The sequence below is a fragment of the Eutrigla gurnardus genome (assembly GCF_963514095.1).
Source record: "Eutrigla gurnardus genome assembly, chromosome: 1".
Taxonomy (NCBI): Eukaryota; Metazoa; Chordata; class Actinopteri; order Perciformes; family Triglidae; genus Eutrigla; species Eutrigla gurnardus.
The window spans coordinates 3513633-3533930 of NC_139915.1; the positions used below are offsets into that span (position 1 = coordinate 3513633).

Here is a 20298-nt window from a genome sequence, read left to right on the forward strand (position 1 = left end):
CGAGGAATCCTGAACATCCGGGAAACACCAACATCGTGGAGCGAGTCGGCAATATCGTTCCCAAAAACAAAGTTCAGAGTTCACACTGAAGGGCAAAGGAAACAAACATAAACTATCTCTCTCTCTCTCTCTCTCTTGCTATCTCTCTCTCCCTCTCTCTCTCTCTCTCTCTCTCTCAGCTTCAGGGGAAATTAATTGATGATTATCTCGTCTTGCAGAGCTGGTTTTCAAACTTGCTTTTTTTTTATCAGCAGTGCCTCACTTTCCACTTCATCTGACCCACCCTTCCTCTCTCCTACTCTCTCTCCATCCACCCCTCTCTCACTCTCTCGGGCGACTGTTATCAGTTAGCTATGTGTTCAAACTTATAGTTCAATTTGGTTTGAATAAAAGGATGAAACACAGAAAAGATGTGTTAACTGGTTATGTTAATTGAGAGGGGCTTACAGACAAGACGGACGGGTTAAGGACGATAAAAAAGAGGGCAAAATAGTTTATTTGTTAGTGTGAATCGTGAACAGAAGCTGAGAAAAAAGTGGGGAAAGGAGAGCATGACAAGGAGGGAGAGTAATGAATAATAGTCTTCATTATGAAACTGTAAATTGGGCTAAATCAGCTCACAGGTATCAGCTAAGTGATTTGTTTCCTTCTTTTATCTTTTTTGGTTCATACCACAGGGACATTTCAGGTGAATTCCACGTTCACAGTCACTGGGGGGACATCCATAGGTCTGAATTCAAATGTCCACTCCTGCACCTGAGTCCTCATGGACTTGGTGCTAAACTTTCTGCACCCTGTAACCAATGCACAAGTACTTTATGATCATAAGCCATGAATGCAAAATATGTGAAAGCTATCCTGCTTTAAATGGCATAGCAGTTGGAGGTTAAAGACCAAATAAAAAGAGCACAAAGGTCAACGTGCTCGGTAAAACCTTCCCTCCACTGAACATGAAAACTGCTGGAAGAAAATTCACTTGAAATATGCAAGTTAAGATGCTCACATCCTTTGCCCATAACTCAGATCATAACAAGCATTTCCTTTTTCAGGGCAGGACAGCTGAGGAGTGTTTTTGTTTCACAACCCAAAAACTACTAACTAGGTTGGTATTAATGGTGTTGATTTGACTTAAAAGGAATATCTGAGTGGTTGAAGGTGCAATGTCAGTATAGCACAAAACCTCTCAGAAATCGTCTGGCAAGTTGAGATGCTCAGCTTATTAATATTTGATGACTTAACACTTCCTATTACACATGCAATTACCTTTTCAATGCACAATGGCTTTGGCTTGCTAAATTGCATTACATGTGCTTTTGCTTGTGATAATTGTTTGTTTCTCAATTGTGACATGCAAGATGTGAGCAATGTAACTCGATTATATTGCCTCAAACACACACACACACACACACACACAGGGGAGTACGTGTGTGTATCTGGTCTCTTGAGTTTGTTTTTGGTATTTAGAGTTCATGATTCATAGATGAACTGTTATGCAAGCGTAATAGAACACTATATGTGTGTGTGTGTGTGTGTGTGTGTGTGTGTGTGTGTGTGTGTGTGTGTGTGTGTGTGTGTGTTCACATACTCAAAAAGGTCAGGCTAAGAATTTGTATTGCATCCCAACAGGCTTGCCAACATGGAATAGTCATGTACATCATGTTTGTAACATGTTGATAACATGTACCAGGAAGTCAACACAACAAGCACTGATGTGAACATGGACCAGGCTGAGACCATTGCTCACATTGGGCTTGTCTGCCAGCCCTTGGCTCTGCCCCTGCAGGACACATGGTTTCATGAATACACAATATGTATATCCACATAGTGTATACATTACGGTCGTCCTCATCTGATGGGGGCATGACCAAGACAAGAGCTCCGGGCTGCGAGCCAAGAGCTTCCCACGCATCCATCACGAGGAACCGTTCTTCTCATATCAGAAGAAGGGTTCAGACGTACCGTTCTGATCAAAAGAAGAGTTGCCTCTGGTTTCTCTCGCTATAAACTGTCTCGCAGGAAAACGCAAAAAAACCTCCTTCTAATTTCTGATCCTAAAGAAAGGCCATCTGACTCATTTTAAGACAAACACTTATGATTCCAAAAGTTAGACATTGATAAGTTATGATACAGAATTATATCCCTGCTAATTAACAGAAACTCGGGAACATTGCCATCAAACCCCGCTTTCTGCAAATATCAGGATCCTGTCGACTGGATACGTTGCCATAAACAATATCAGTTTTCTAAATAGAGCACTTGTGAATATGTACGCTCCTTAAAGCTCACTGTTAAATAAAACATGCACCGACACAGTTCAACCAGCTTGCAGGTCAGCACTTCTGCCTCAGAAATGGAGCGTGCATCATGACCAGTACATCACTACTTCCATTCACACATTTCCTTACCTTCGTATACAGCTTTGAAGCCCTGTGCACTGACAGCAAAGTCGGTGGTAAACCACAAGGCCAATATAGATCCACTGCTGACTATAGGGGAGGGCAGCATGAATCCAGACAACCTGAAAAACAAAGAGAAATATCTTTGAAATACAGCAAGACAGTTGACTTTTGACTTCTGAAGGCAAACAATAAGGCAACATCAAACATGAAACGTGGCAAACATACAAGTGTGTGACGGTAGACTCCAATTGTGTTGGGCGTTGATGTTGTGGTTAAGACTCACAGCCCGAGGCCATGAAGATTCCTGCTGGTCTGAGATCAGGTCCTTCTCTTTTATGTTTCCCTGGCTGCACAACTCTCAGTTTTCATGCTATCTTCTTCATTGAGAATAAAGACAGTGAAGGGAGTGATTTACCCTCTCTATAATTAACTTTTTCAATTGAAGCACCGTTGAGTTACAAGATTGGTGGAAGATCCGCTATTCAGGAAAACCAATACTGTAATTTAATAGTTTACACTTCCAACCCGGAAACCCAACTTCAACAGCATGTTTTTCAAATAGATAAAAAAAAAACTTCATTTCTGTTTGTTGTCTCGGACTAAATGGATTTGCATTGATTGACCAGTTGCAACATGGCCTTCGGTTGGACCGGGGAAGCCTTGGATCGAACTCGCTCTACCTCGGAGCCACAGTCGCCCTGTTTTGAGATTATTGAGGGTCTGACCTAAAACAACAACTTTACTATTTAACTTATAGCTTACATTAATGGGGTGAATACATATGGGAGCCAGGCTTCCCTGAAACACACATTAGAAAAAGTTAAAGGTGCTGAATTAAAAATTCAGAGCATAGCTGATACCGGCTTTCAACATGGTGACGGCTGAGCTGGCGGTTTGCAGCTAACGTGCAAACACTGGCAACAGTGCCGTCAAGTTAAAGTTATCATGTCCCATCATGTTATCAAAGAGCTTGGTGTCGACAGAGTGAGCACATTTAAGGGCCAAAATACCACCAGAACCACTTCTTTGTTTTGAAAAATGCCAGTTGAGGCGACTGGAGATTCTGGCCAGAATGCCCATGGATTGCTCCCTGTGGAACGATTCTGGACACGAACCCACTGGAGGAAGTATATTCTACCTGGTACACCGCAGGAAGAGCTACAGATCATGGCCAAAATTAATTTTCCTGCTGCCACTGCGACCCAGACCCAGACAAGCAACGGCAAAAATATCAATGAACAGACAATTATTTGCATTTATTAATTTGCTTTTTCTCCTTTCAGTTGCTTTTATGCATGCTATGCATCACTTCATGTTAACATTTAATTCTGCCACTGTTCAAGCAGAGCAGGAAATGAATAAGCATTTAGTGACACCATTTCATTTTTGAGTGTACGGGGAAGCGAGCAAACTGAAGTGCAGAGTAAAGTAGCTCTTGATACATCCAAATCAGAAGAACAATGATTAAACTTTGGTTACAATCCATTGGCCTTGGTTGTCTACACACAGAACTATGCAACAATGAAAGGGGAGGACAGACTACACCAAAGTAATGAGAGTAGAAGGAAAAATAAAAAGGAAATGAAGACAAACATTAAGACAGGATCCAAGGGCTCATTTAATCAAGACATAACGACTATGAGTTTCTGTATTATTGTCATTTTCCTTAATTAATTTGAAAAGGTCAGCAGGACAACAGAGTGGTTGAGATTACAAGTGAGAAAGTTGAAAAGAGGAAAAAAGTTAAGAAAATAAAATAAATAAATAAAAGAGATCGTGAATGGACAAAAACAGACAGTAAGATTTTAAACTGGCTGCCAAACCAAAAAGGACAGTGAAAAAAGGACCACGGTGAAATATTAATAATTGTGCGACCTCAAAGCAAGGACACACAGGACAGACGAGCACAGATGAAGGGGCACATGAAAAGGGACAGACTGAAAGAGAGGTGGAGAAGAAAGGAATAAAGGGAAGGGCGGAGACAGACAAAAGGACAACAGGAGGAGAAAGGCTTTGCCTCGAATAGTTGTAAACAGCTGGAACTACTTTACTTAGTCGCAGCAGTGTCTGGCACCTCCATCTTTGTTGGGTTCAATTTGGATGAAGTCGAATTACTGAGCCAGTAATTGATCTTCCGGATTCTTCTGGTTCATAGATGTTTTGGAGACAGACATCCAGCTCCCTGTGGCATGGCTAATTAAATGCTGTGCGGTGCAAACGCCGGCAGGGGGTAGGACATGTTAATCGTTTTTTTCCATTTCTGGGAGTTCACTTAAGAAATGCCCATTGAAACCGAAGAATATTATGATTCATTTTGACATATTATATAACTTTATTATGTTTGCAATTGTGTAGTTGCATAATATGTTTTCAGTAACAAACAGCCGGATTGTTCTTAATTGACGTCATCGCTGGTATTCTTCTTATACAGGTAAATTACTTGTATATCTAAGACAACGTCAGTTCCATTAAAGGCTTTGCCGAATGAGTTCACACGATGCTGTTTAAGCCCATCTCCGCCGGGGACAGCTCTCTGTTTTTCACATTATACAGGAGATGTGGCGCCTGCTATCTGAGGTGACTTATTGCTTCACGTATGCCTGCAGGTGAACCTGCCGCATCTCCCCCAACCCCAGGAGCGCTCTCTTCAAGTCTTCCTGTGCATTTTTTTTCTTTACTTAAATCCTTCCTCTAAATGCCAAATTTAATTTTTATCTGGAGCATTTGCCCAGCTGCTGCTCTGTCGCTTTATTCTCTCCCTTATGGTAATTACTCTCACTGCCAGGAAGGCAGGACAAAAGTTCCACACTCCAGTTTTAACTTTCTGCTCTTTCTAGTTTTTGTTATTTATTTATGTAATATGATATTAGCTAAACCAAACAGCAATGTGTTATGACAAGACTAAGAGCAAATGTATATTCTGCTTCTATTAGCTGTTATTTCTTTCTTTCTTTTCGTCACATTTACCTCAACCCTCATCCACCTTGTCTCATACATTTGAGTTTTTAATCATATAATGTATTTTTGCATGTCATCTACTACTCGTGGTCTGCCTTCTATTTCCCTCAGCCAGACAGAGCCTTGCCTGGTCACAGACTATAATAAATCACCTCGTGGCCCATAGGAGACAGCGTCGCATCCGCACATGAATATTTCACCACCATACCAATAAAATGTAAACACGGTGACATGGATACAAATTATTACTGGGATCATGCTGTGCCTAGATTAATATTTATCATAACCAACTTTCAATAAATTATGTATTGATTGGGGAAAACATATTGCATTGCAAAATTCCATATACACGTGTCAAAGGTTATAAATCACCACAAGCAGTGCAACATGAGCACATTAAGCCAAACACGATGTAAATCCAAGCACAAGCATAATCGTTGCATTTTGGTCCGTCTCTGTGGTGACACACACACACACACACACACACACACACACACACACACACACACACACACACACACACACACACACCAGTCAGTCAGTCAGGTAATGAGCAGTAATCGTCTAGCTGTCACTGTTCTGATGGACCGACATGATTCTATATCCATGTCTAGCTCCCTTTCTCTCCCTGCGTATCTCTCTCTCCATCTGTCGTCTATCCCTCTCTCTCTCTCTGCTCTCTTTCCCTCCCAATCAGGCCAGCATGCGGATCCTACGGCTCTTTGACATTTACACAAAATAAGTGAGGCGAGTTGAAACTATGTGACTGTTTATCCAGTTGGTCAACCGTCCAACCAGTCAACCAGCTTATGTAATCAGGCAGCCACTCAGTGATTCCAGCCAGCCAGTCTTGACAGTCAACCGACCACCCGGCCAGCTTGCCCGTGTGCCTTTGTGTTGCTCCGTCCATCTGTCTGACTGCCCATCTGTATCGCCTGTTTAACAGAGTATCAGACTGTGGGCATGTCTGATGTTGACAGGCTCTGGAATGCTAGGCTTGCTTTTTAGCGTGGGGGGCAGTACAGTAAAAGAAAAAAGAATACCATATTGGAAATAGCACCAACATATGGTCACCTTTCCAAAGATTAGACAGGGAAATAACCTTAATGTTGGTCACTCAGAATAATGGAAAGTGGTGCGGTTTGAAATGATAACGGAGAGCTGAATAACACAACAGGCGAGATGGGAAATGCTTCGCTTGTTGGGATCGATGACCCTCTAACTGCTGAGAAGATACGCGTGTCAACAAGTTCAACAGCTCCGTAGGTAGCTGTGAACCAAACATGACCACTGACATCCAGACTCCAGTCACCAGAGTGTTCAGGAAAACAATACAAGAAGGTCACAGTGTGCAGTGGAAAACCTGGTAAATACCATAAGAAACATATTGACTGGTGTGTTTAATGCCGTTACAAGAATGGTTGATTCAAGGATTTGTCTTCGTGAAGAGGCTCAGTGAGATGGAGTCATGATTGGGTGTGATAAAGATGATAGAACAAAGCAATGATGGCACAGAGGTTGAAGAAGAGAAATAAATCAGATGGGGAGTTGGTTGTTGGTATTTTGGTGGAGTGAACGGTGCTGAATAAGAATAGAGAAGCAGGTTTACTTCCATGACAACAACACTCCTCCGTCAGTCCCAGGTCGGGAACACGGAGCCACTGCACATGTATCAGCGTCTCAGTCATCCACTGCAGTGGTGTTGCCATGGGACTCAGGCATGCGATGAGTTGCCATGTGTGCATTTATCGTAAAATATACTGATAATTTGCTCTCATGCACTCATCATTAAATCATGTCAGTTATTCAAAGCAAGCCAAAAATAATGTTGACTTTCTTATCTGCACTTGTGTATCTAGATGAAAGCATGAGGGCCTTTAGCATGTCCCTGCAGTCTTCTGGTACATTTGGCTTAAAGTGGCCAAACAAAGAACATATTTTAATAACTCAGCTTTTAAAGTCGGTCCAAACGTTTGTTTCTGCAACTCGCTGTATTTCAGTGAGTCAACTCATGTGAAATGGATATATGTGAGTGTGGTATGTACACAGCATTGATGTTCAGCGTCTACACTCCAGACCTGATTGCTCCCCTCAAGAGAGGACCAAGGAGGGAACAAGGATAGCAATTTCCCCTGCAGAGCAGACTCAGAGCCTACAGTTGGAAGCCGGGCTTTTGAAACGCTATGCGAACATCAGTAGGAGCGTCGACAGCAGAGTAGCTCGTGACAACATACAGTAGCTTTCAGGTGTGTGATGTGGCAACAGCCTGCGTGAAGCAACGGAGGGAGCAGAGCTCTGACGGCTTAAGCAGACGCTGATGATTAAAAGGGTGCAATGGATACACGCTGAAGTGAGAGGAGTACGTCGCGTAGAGGCGGACTCGAGCCGGTTATCTCTATCAGCTCACAGGCCGTTTCATTCCAGGCGAAGTAAAACCTCTTAGTTAGGCTGCGTACTGAATAACGGTCCTCTCATTCAGGTTCATTTGTTGTTGTTGCCATAAAGCATTTCTGTGAAATCAAACCTGCTAGCATACATGCAGGGCTGCTGGTCTTCATGTCGGTGCCTTCATTTGATTTTGGTATCTCTAAATTATAGTATTGAACTGTAGATATTTAAATCTGGATCCCTGTTCTCTTCTCTTTAAGGATTTATGTTGATATTGACCACTACTGACTGAATATATTTCAAAGCACCTTTTCCTCGGGTCCCACGCACTGTTTTCTAGCACTGGCCGTGACAAGCTTTATCAATCACACCTTAACAAGGCCAAATTAGGAGTGATGTTTGCAGCCCGGGGGTTTTCACACCTCGCAGGAATAGAGAAAGCATGTGAACAGAAAGTTGTCGGTTCAAACGCACCGGCCAGCAGGGAATATCCTGACGGGGGAAATAGAGAAGAGACTTATTCAGCACCTGTTCTAATGTGCACGACAGAGACACTTGACCTCCAGCTGCTTTGGTGAAGATGGAACAATCGACTGCTGTGATGGGAAGCTCATCAAATAGACGTGAACACGAGATAACAGATCAGATTTCCACTTTCCACAGCGAAGTATAACTTTTCAATGACTCATTGTATCAAAACCTGAAAATAATACTCTTTTCTGGTTTGTTTATCCAAAGTTATGACTGGAAAAACTTTGAGGGAAAGAGTAAGAGCTATGAGTCACTCTTGGATAGATGGTTTTTAAAAGCCCCTGATTTCTCTAGAAAAGTAGTCAAACCAATCCTGGATTTTCTTGATGCTCCATTACTTTACCTTAAAATGATTAAATGTACTCTGACTGCTTTAAACTTTACATACCATGAACCAAGTAAAACACATAAGCTACAAAAAACGCACACAAAGTTCATCCAACGTCCTCGAGAGAAGAAGAAGAAAAGCTGACTTTTTTTTGAGAGAGAGCAGCAAGTTATATCTTCGCTTCCTCATATATCTACTAGAGCTGACATCTATAAAAACAATCTGTCATCCACAAACCAGAGACAAGACCAAACTCATAAAACTAATATGACTCTTTGTCCTCTTGCAGAGTATTTGGCTTCTTCTCGCAGCACTAGATAGACCTCAGACATGTACAGTAGAACTATTTGTTTCTACCTGTCATTCCAGGAGCGTAATCCACTTTTTCAGTCTGTCAGGAGGAACATTGGTCTATCAGTGGCTCAACGCAATAACTAACACACTATTTCAGTGGAGATTTTTGCTAATGCTAACATGTAAAAGCAGCAAAGGAAAAATGATGAGGACACAAAGTTGGATATGTATTCTAAATGATAAGCTTTGTTGTTGGTGCCTCCTGTACAAACTGAAGACAGCATGTTGGGGGAAATAAATCTGTAAGCAGTGGTAGTATTTATCTCCTGGAACAGAGCTTTGAATTTTTCAGAAATATGTGAAGCCAGACAGAGATACAAAAAACACCCAGAGCATCCTTTCTCTCCATGTGATGCAAAAGTGAAAAAAAGACAAGGGCCTAAGGCAAGAAGGCCTTTTTTCCTGTTTTTAGTTTATCTCTGTTAACACTAATACATCCTACTGTTGTCATTCGAAACCCTCGTAGCTCCAACTTTAAACCACACTGTTTTTTGATGCATCGGTCCAAAATAAACACAAGGAAGTTTGGCATTTCTGGAGATATGAGGTTTAAACCAAATTACAATTAGAAAAAAAAGTAATGCTGTCATTATGTGCAGCACTTCAAGAAGATATTAAGTTGTATTCATGGACAATTAATTATCTGGCTTAATTGTAGACCCCTGGCTATGGAAGTATTTGGCAGTCTACCCAAGGCTAGCTAGTGTAGCCTGAAGCTAACTTTCTTTTAAACAACTTATTTAAAAATATGATTGAGAGGTTTAACGCGGTTTCTTTTATTTGTTTGTGGAAGAGAGTTTGAAGATTTTAGGGGATATTTATCTTCACACGTTTGATCACATGTCATGCAGGGAAGCAGAGAGGCAGGCGTTCCGGTCCTGAAGACAGATTGCCGTCTGTTTGCCGGGGAGGGTATGTTTCACGTATCGAGATACATAAACTGATCCATCATGGTAGAAACACAGGAAGCCAAAGGTACACACAGGATCACACAGATTTACTGATACGCTGTTGAGACGTTGAGGGCCTTGCTTAAGGGCACTTTGGCAGTGGGTGGCATTTGATTTGAGTGATAAGAGGGTAGAAACCCTGCTGATTCCCTGGTGTCCTCAAGCAACATCCTGCTGCGCAATCCCCTTATACTGTACTTAAAGCAGGAATCTCAGCCGCCCCACACTGTCTGTCAAGCTGTCTGTCTGGCAGAGTGTGTGTGTGTGTGTGTGTGTGTGTGTGTGTGTGTGTGTGTGTGTGTGTGTGTCTGTGTGCGTATGTGTGTGTGTGTGTGTGTGTGAGTGTAAGTGTGTGTGTGTGTGTGTGTGTGTGTGTGTGTGTGTGTGTGTGTGTGTGTGTGTGTCTGTGTGCGTATGTGTGTGTGTGTGCGTGTGTCTGTGTGCGTGTGTGTCTGTGTATGGCGTCAGAATCGTTTCATATTACTTGCGCAACTATCAACTGAACGCGTCACACCCGCGTGCTTTGACGCCTGTGCAGCACACAGCGCCTGACGTGTAATGTAGTTTCCTCATTGACTTATAATGGTCACGCGTTCACGCGCACGTTCACGCGTGATGGCTGCTGCACGCCTGTGATCACATTACGCGGAGTAACTACGTGTAACATTCATGCGTTTTTTAGCGAACGCACGCATTAACGCTCGCATGAAGATAATTGAACATTTTTGTCAGACGCTCACATGTATGCGGAAACGACGTGCGCAGACTCTGTCACGCGTAACAAGAAGCTGCGTACATATGAAGCAGCGTGCGCACGTCTGTCTCTCACTGTTTGACAAATGTTGTTACGCGTTCACACGCACGTGCGGTCGCAGATTCTGATGCTGCGCGGCCGGAAGTTGATCTGCTGTGCGCACCTACTCCGCGTAACATGAGCGTGTAATGTAGTTGCCTGCCCTGGTTGACTGAAATGAACAGGCCAACTACATTACGCGTTCGCACGTGCGCACGCTGCTTCATATGTACGCAGCTTCTTGTTACGCGTGACATACAACCTGCGCACGACAACGCACGCACGCACGCACGCACGCATAACAAATAACCATGCGTTCACACACACGCTGCTGCGCGTCTTTCTAAGTGTTTTGACATCGATTTACCTTCATAATGTGTGTGTCTGTGTGTGTCTGTGTGTGTATGTGTGTGTATGTGTGCGTGTGTGTGCATTGTGTGCGTGTGTGTGTGTGTGTGTGTGCGCATCTGTGTGTGTCTGTGTGCGTCTGTGTGTATCTGTGCGTGTCTGTGTGCGTCTGTGTGCGTCTGTGTGTGTCTGTGTGTGTGTGTATGCGTCTGTGTGCGTCTGTGTGCGTCTGTGTGTGTCTGTGTGTGTGCGTATGTATGTGTGTGTATGTGTGCGTGTGTGTGCTTGTGTGTGTGTGTGTGTGTGTGTGTGTGTATGTGTGCATCTGTGTGTGTCTGTGTGCGTGTCTGTGCGTCTGTGTCTGTGTGCGTCTGTGCGTGTCTGTGTGCGTGTCTGTGTGTGTCTGTGTGCGTGTCTGTGTGTGTCTGTGTGTGTCTGTGTGCATCTGTGTGCGTCTGTGTGTGTCTTTGTGTGTCTGTGTGCGTGTCTGTGGGTGTTTGTGTGCGTCTGTGTGTGTGTCTGTGTGCGTGTCTGTGCGTCTGTGTCTGTGTGCGTCTGTGCGTGTCTGTGTGCGTGTCTGTGTGTGTCTGTGTGTGTCTGTGTGTGTCTGTGTGCGTCTGTGCGTGTCTGTGTGTGTCTGTGTGTGTCTGTGTGTGTCTGTGTGCGTGGAACCAGATGTGCAACCCAAGTATTCCCAACATGTGTAAATGCATTACAGAAATCATAAACGTATAAACTTAATTACTTCAAGAAATACATAAACAGTGTACGTTATGTTTCCTTACGCGTTCTTCGACAACAATCACCGATTCCTGAGCAAAGCTGTTCAGAAGACGGGAATGCAGGATGACTGAGAGGACAGTGAGCTTTAAATGATGTTTTATTACACAAATAAGAAAATAAGGGTACTTCAGGTTTCATTTAACCTGCATTATTATACTTTGATTTTTCATAAGACTTAATTGGTATTCCAGTACATAAGCATGTTATATGGATTGTTTTTGACACTGAGTTTATACGTATGTATCAAGACTTACATTTCCTTGCTCTTAACTTTCTTGTTTGAAAATTAAACAGATGATCACTTGAGTATGTCAAGTAACTTAATAATATTAGTCTGTGATAACCAGAGATAGAAGTCGCCCTAAATGAAATAAGTGTTTTTTTGTCTTTTTTTATGTGTTTTTTTGGCTTAACCAATTATTACAACTATATTGTAAAACTACTCTGCATTAAAAATGTAAATTGCTTTTCAATGTTTGGTCCCAAAGCACAAAAAGCTCCATAAAATCTCAGAGGGATGCATTTGCCTGCGTAGTGGTGAGGAACCAGAGCAGGGCGGCAGGATATTGTGAGTAAGCAGCTGACAGCGAGCCTTCATCTCGCTGGGTCGTAGTGTTGTTCTCACTGTGAATCTGCCCTAGCATGGGTCACTGGTTGCTCCATGTGAGCCCTCACAAAATGATGTTTTATTGAATGGAGATCTCAGGTTGAAACGATGACATTATGAAAGGGTATAAAACCACTGATTTGCTCCTAGATGGCCAGATAACGGATGGCTGTTGGACCATAAAAAGAGCAGCTCTAGTTTTCCAGTGAGAAATTGTCTTATAGGAAGCCTTTCTTTATCCAGTCATCACAACAGAAGATATTTCACTTGAAGTTAAAGTTGGATTTCTCCTTAACAGCAACATCCAAGTGCCTGGGTGCATGGCAAACCCTCAGACACATCTGAAAACTTCAGAAATGTCAACTTATCATGATCTGGAGGCATCAAAGTTCAAATGTGGCCACAGAGGCTTAAATGCACTGTAGGAAAGCCCATTCTGCCTAGCAGCAGCAGCAGCATCAGCAGCAGCAACAGCAGCAGCAACAGCAGCAGCAGCAGCAACAGCAGCAGCAAAAGCAGCAACAGCAGCAACAGCAACAGCAGCATCAGCAGCAAGGGTTTGTGGGTATCCAGACTGCCGGTTGTTAGCCCAGACTCCAGGTCCTCCAGACTAAAGTGCTCTCTGGTTCTTACGCATACAAACAGGTGCAACATTGCTTTCATTTCCAAGTCTATAGAGGTGTGATGCACGTCATATAACTACCTCCTGAACCTCCTATGCTGTATTGTTGCACCTTCACAAACACTGGAGGACATTGCATGCACCTGCCAGTCAGCAGTGCCTGGGTTCTATATGCAACAGCCTGTTTAATGGTGGAAAAACAAATGCTCATCAATTATAATTGAATTAAAAACAACTGATTTAGCAGAGGAGAAATACTGGCATGCACCAGCATGTATTGACAGTTTTGCATCCTTCACATAAACATTTAATGTGTCCGTAAAGATTTTTAGAAATGTGCTGTATTATCTCCATTTCAGAAGGAGGACTAACCTACTGTATTGGTTTGTCCTGTGGACGCTGAGAGTTAAGTAAACACAGCGTGTCCCCGGTTCAAGTGTGGCCGGGGATCTTTGTTGTTCTCTCTCCTCCTGTCAGCTCTCGACTCTCCGCTATCTAATAAAGAGGAGAGGGCTGCCCAATGTCTCCTGAAAGCCTCTTTGTTCTTCAAAAAAAGAATTCTCTCTCTCAAACTCCCATAGTGTATGTACACAAATCACTGGTGGAAATGGCAATAGTAGAAAGCAAAAATGAAAACTGGCCCAAAGCCTGACATTGGCTATTTTCCATCAGTAATGTGGGACACTTGGAACAAAAACAAAAAAGCAGCTAGAAGTTGTGAATGTGAGTCGTGGGTATGTGCCAAACAGAATAGCTCTTTGCAAATAGTCCATCCATTTGAAAAACACAGAACAAAACAAAGAGAAAAAGATTACCATCAAATAACCTGGATTATGGAGAAATGCCCAACTACCTGATTCTCTCCGACGATGGCGGTGGCGTGTTCAGACTCAAAAGCTTGAAGTAAAAAGAGTCTGTAGATGAATTAATGCACTGGCATCTCGTGAGGGTTCCGGCAAACACCAGACATGCTGAACCAGGCTCATTATCTAGTGATGAACTATGTGCTCAACTTACTGTTAACATTGATAGTGTTGTTTTATGACACCATCCTTACGACTGTTAGCATGCTAACTTTCTCACAGTTCTATAAAGGGCTGTGTCTGATAAGCCTTCAATCCCTTGGATCTGATACTCAATCCCCTAATCCCATGTGTCTCACTGGTACCTGTAGGAGCACGACTGCACGCCAACCTTGCATTTTATATTTTTTGCAGTTCTAAAAGCGAAAAGTCTTAAAGAAATGTGCAACCAAGGACATGTTTTGTGTGAAAACCTGAAAAGAAATGATTCAGAACCGTTAGATGAATGCATCAAGCAAATAACCTGCGTGTCTCTACCTCCATCATGCTGGCGACCTCTCTCACTTTCCAGCAGTCAGGCCATGAGGAGCATCAATCAAAGTGTTTACAGGTGAACAACAACTAGTGTCACACACACACACACACACACACACACACACACACACACACACACACACACACACACACACACACACACACACACACTACATATAAAGCACACACTCTCACCGCTGTATATGTGCCATATATTGCTATATCCATCACACACACAGACGGTTCACTGGTTCAACCTTGACTCTACACAAACACGACATCATTAACTTCACACTCAAGCTGACGTCAATCACAACAGACAAAAATACACACATATGCATACACACTTGTATGAAGTCACAACACAAAACTCACCAAAGACACAGTCCCACAAGAGAGCATGGACCAAAGAGTGTGTAAACTCACACACACACACACACACACGTACAGATGCTCTGCCTCTTCTGTGGAGATACATGTTTGTATGTGTGTATAACGCGATGTGTGTCTGCACACCTGTGTGTTTCTACACTTCCTGCGTACATACATTTGTTCTCCCTGGTGTGTGTGTGTGTGTGTGTGTGTGTGTGTGCGTGTGCATTTTGTGTGCGTTTGCATTGTTTTCTGAGTGAGTGTGTGTTTGACCACATTGAAAAGCGTATAATCCGCAGCTATGGGCAATATCAACAGAGAAAACCGCTGGGCTAAAGTAGGGCAAGCTTCCCTTTAAAACGAACACACACAGACACACACACACACACACACACACACACACACACAGAGATAGAAGCACACACAGCGAACACAAACACTGCATCACCAATCCACTGTGGGGGAGAAAAGCATTATTTGACAAACCATTAAAACTGATTTTCTATGCTTCTGAGAGACAGAGAGAGAGAGAGGGGAGAAAAGGAAAGAAGGAGCGGATTAGAGAGAGGAAGCGAGAATTAGGAAACCCCCCACCCCTCCCCCCTCCATTTCCTCTTCTGCACCCTCTCTTCCTCACCCCCTTTCCCCCATCTCACCCCCACCCCACATTCTGTCAGGTTTTGTTTAGAAAGGACGTGTGTGTGTGTGTGTGTGTGTGTGTGTGTGTGTGTGTGTGTGTGTGTGTGTGTGTGTGTGTGTGTGTGTGTGTGTGTGTGTGTGTGTGTGTGTGTGTGCGTGTGTGTGTCTGTGTCTGTGTGTGTCTGTGTGTATGTGTGTGTGTGTGTGTGTGTGTGTGTGTGTGTGTGTGTGTGTGTGTATCGGTGCAGTGACTTAAAGATTTCTGACATGGTGTGAACATTAAAAGCTTCTAGAGTCACATACACCCATAGGCCTGAGGGAAGGGCACCTTCTCTCTCTCTCTCTCTCAAACACACACACACACACACACATATATTTACATATATTTTTTTTTAAACGTGACCAATATAACATCAACACTTCAAAAGAATCGATCAATAAGCTTCCCTGTTGTCTTTTACTGGATCAGGTCAGATATGTAAGAAAAGGCCCAAACCACCAATGAAAGCTTGGTGTTCCTCTGCACCAAACACCTCCATGGTTTAACATCAACAGATAGGAACCAATGAGCGTGTGGCGTGGTCAAACAGACAGGGTCGGGGCTTTCAGGGTCTTAATCAAGAGTCGGTGATGGAAGCTTTTTCCCACACTGTGTCTACACCTGTTTCTCCGTCTCCATCCCTGACCTTGTCTTCACATCTCTTCAATAGCTCCAGGATATTAAACGGAAATCATCTAATTAGTATTAAGGAACAAAGACAAAAAACACTATTGATAATAGTCTAACAAAGGTTCAGGATTTTGGCTCCAATGATAATTCAGCATTCAGAACAGAGCTCTTAATCCGCACAGCACTGTTTATACGGTTATGTAATTGTTGCTTTCATACTTGTTGGGGGGAAATCTATGCAGCGATTTATAGCGATAGCGAAGCTCAATTAATGTGTCTGCATGCAATCTGGCAGACTACCATCATTGATTAAATTCAGTCATACATCCCTGCATGTCCTCCCGACATACAGATGGCTTTGGTTCTGTTGCATTAAGTGATTTATTGTGCTGCAGATCGGAATATGAAGGCTGAATATAAATAAAGACTATAGCAATGAAGAAAAAACTAAAATGCAGTTTCTTCGCTAAGTCGTTCGCTGGTGTATAAAACATGACTGACACGAGCAAATTCCCCTTCCGCCACATCCCTCCTCAGCCATGTTTGATTGATTGCCACCCTTCTGTTGCAGCTGTAATCCGTCACTGTGCTTTCCAAACAAGAGACAGAAGCTGGACCGACAAGATTCCCGTGTCCTATGGGGCTTTCATTTCCCCATCACTGGAGACGACGACGGGTTCCAAAATCACATGTATTCTGGGCTACTAGCGTTGAAAACACACCTTCAACTAAAATGAACCCCAATATGATGTTAAGATATGAGAAATATTGAATTGCGTTATTATTCTAACTCACTAACTAACTTCCCTATCACTATTGCAATTTCAAAAATAAACTGTATACTTACTGTGTACTTCTACTTCAGAGGAAAACATTGGAGTATTACATTTACCTGCATTGTTACTGGCTATGCTGCAGATTCAGATTTCACTCATAAAATATAACAATTAAAATGTGATAATAATAACTATTCCGCATTCTAATAGAAGAGAAACTCCACCTTGAACAGATAACGCTCCCTCACACTGCTGTCACGTCGTCTTGAGGGAAAAAAATTTACTTTTATTGTGCAGAATTCATATTTTAATTACCTGCACCAACATTCCCAGATAAAGAAAAGTGAAAAGTAAGACAGTGTTTCCCTCGGGCCCCAAATAACAAAATCTGCTTCTGAAAAACACACCAAAGTCATGGTTACTTTGTCAAAAACGTCGGTGAAATTCACTTCAGGGAGGTGATTTCCAAGGTGTATTGGTCGTTTGCCTTGACATTAACACTGTGGTCATAAAATAAAGCATGGAATAAATCAGCAGAGGTATTTTACTGGCGCTAATGTTATTAGTGTAATCGCTAGGGTGGGCTGATTCCAATTACGATTCTTCCTTTCGATTCCGGTTCTCATCGATTACGATTCTTTGAGGGGTGGAGAAGAAACGGGTGAAATGCTTTTTTATTATTATTATTCAATAAGTATTTACAGTTTGGGAGCTGGAGCCCATGTGGGTGTTGATGAGAAAAGAAGGAACGCCTCTGCAAGATGATGCACTTGCATAACTGCAACCAAACCAAATAGTACAACAAATATCTGCAAACCTCTCAGCGTGGTCTGGATGTATAAATACTCATAAAAAAACAGCTCTCATGAACTCAAGAAATATGAGCATATTTGTACACACCATGCAGGCGTAGGTGTTTAATAATTTCTGTAGTGGAAGAAATACGTGTCTCACAGGTGTTGCACTGTATTTTCAACATAAATGAAGCCACATTTTTGAGTGCAGCTTCCTGTTCTCCATGGCTGCAACACAACGAGAGCCTGGACGTACGGCGGCCGCTAAGGAGAGCAAAACGCGTGTTTGGATCCGATGATCGGATTCAAAACCACATTTTCCAAATGATTCCATTGGAATCGTAATTTTGTAACCGTTCCAAGTTGGTTCTCGATGCCCAATCCAAGTTATTAGTATGAATGGGAGAAAGACCCCATGTGACTTTGGCAGGTTTCTGTAGTAACTGGCAGCGAAAGGAAGTGCAGTGAATGTGAGTCAGGATCACGGTGGACACGCTGGCCCGATGCTGCACGGGGAGCTGCATGCTTTTCCATTCAAAGCTCATTCATATTTAACGTTACGTGTCCAGATTGCACCAGATGACACTCCCCTGTGTCCCCAGACCAACAAGTAGACCAGATGAACAAACACACAGGCGGCTATGAATCTATGAAAAAAGGAACACTTGAAACCTCGAGGACACATTCAACGAGTTTTTCAGTGAGGTAGAAGTCACCTCTGTCAAGTGGCTTAACTTTTGAAGAGAACAAGATTTGTACAGTCATACATTGGTGAGGGAGTATGAAAAGAAACGGCAATTTAACCTTTGTGTGGGAAAAAAAAACACATCAGACACCAATTATTCCTCCAAGCAGGGTATCTGTACGGCATGCTTTAGAATATGTTGTAGAGGACTGGTGAACTTAGAAAGCACAAGTAGGCACGAGGTAACGTGAGTAATGGGTGGAGGTGGCCGGGGGCACAGATGCTATCTGGAAGTCTGCCAAGACCTTCTGTGTTAAAGAAAACCCAAAAAAGAGCAGGAGGCGTTTCCAAATGCAGCAATCTAAGCACCGGCAAAGTGAATTAATTATGTGTGTGTCGTTGGGCTGTGAAAGACCTTCAAGGCCTTTTTTAAATATTAAAAGTAAGGTGGTCATAAACGTGACAAAGGGACGGACACACGAACGGCTGGTACACTGACTGAAACTTTCCAAGGCCTCGACAACGGCTGCAATGACAAATTAGCTCTGCTTGGAGTATAACAACTCTTCCACATTAGTCAGTGTTACTGTGATGAAGCGATCAGACCTTAAAAATGACTCAGGCAGTCAGATCCCACGCACAGAATGTCTATGTAACGCTGAACAGAATGAAGGAAAACCCTGCCTATCTATCTGTCTAACCATATATATACACATATATATATATATATATATATATATATATATATATATATGCCAACTCCAATCAGACTTTTGACTTTAATCAGCAGGTAGCAACAGGACACAGGAGCTTGGCTTGGGTGTTGATGAGTTATAGCATTTATTAAAATAAACTGTTCACATACTGTACAGCTACGTTCACAGGTATAACGTAACTGCTAACCTCCTCATCTGTCACTCACACACACACACACAGACTCGCTACGTTATGCTAAGCTGCTATAAACCCTGACAGAGTGTGCCATGCAGACACACAGCTGACAACCTCGCAGCTAAACTAATTGATGCAGTGGTGGCTTAGTGGGAAAGTAGCTGCACGTGTCCACGACGATGCACATGGTGCTGCTCACTCCCCCGGATGCAGAACAGGCAACTGTCCCCAGTTCTGCATCCACTGCAGCTGGTGATAAATGGCGGGTTTAACCCGTTTGCTCCTTGCTTATCGTTGCAGTTGGGCGGCTTCTTAGGCACTCCGACCAAATCTATCCATCCATCCATCCCTTTTCTTACACCCTTTTTCCTCTTTTCTTCACCCATTGTGCCAATCTGCAATTTTAGTAGCAGAAGCCATGGATTATTTTCAGATCTGAGCAGATCTTATCACAAAAGCTACTAGGATTCATTGGATCAATAGTCTTTTCCAGTTTCTTTGCACCTCTTACATCTCCTCAAATCATTTGCACTTGCTTTTCATTCAACTTCCCTCTTTTTCCCCCTTGTTTGGCCCTTTGTATCGTCTCTCCTGCCTTCTGCTGTTTCCTTGCCTCGCTCCCATCGTCAGCACTTCCCTGCCATTTCCCCCTTCTCCTCTCAGTCTTCTCTCGGCAACATATTGTTTTTTTTTCTATACACATGAGCACTGGCACACATTGCCAAAGAAATACAAAGATACAGTCGAGAGAAGGATGAAAAATGAAAATGTTACTCTGACTGCACCTAAACTCTAACTTTAACTACAACATAAGTCATCTTACCAAATATAATATTTATCCTAAAACTAAACATGAATGTAATACATTAAGATGTTACAATATACCTTTCGGCGACTGCATGCATATAATCCAAGGTTATGCAACACCTGATTTATGTTTCTTCCAAAATGTAAGTACACGTGTGTTTGTAATGTATGTGTTGTGTGTATGTATGCTTGTCATATTATGCACACAAAAAAGCAAATTCAAAATGTAAGTACACTTTGGAACTACAGTGGCTGAGGGGATTTCA

The 20298-nt window shown here is 42.7% G+C and overlaps 1 protein-coding gene across 1 annotated transcript in view; it reads right to left on the reverse strand.

The window, feature by feature from the left end:
• LOC311019224 (CUB and sushi domain-containing protein 1-like) overlaps positions 1-20298 on the reverse strand; it is a gene marked incomplete at both ends in the record, with an annotated part of 320797 nt that overhangs the window by 199530 nt on the left and 100969 nt on the right. Inside the window, one exon of the mRNA XM_084018496.1 lies at positions 2406-2518. Within this exon, the coding sequence (XP_083874622.1) occupies positions 2406-2518 (113 nt within the window). The remainder of the gene's footprint in view (positions 1-2405; positions 2519-20298) is intronic.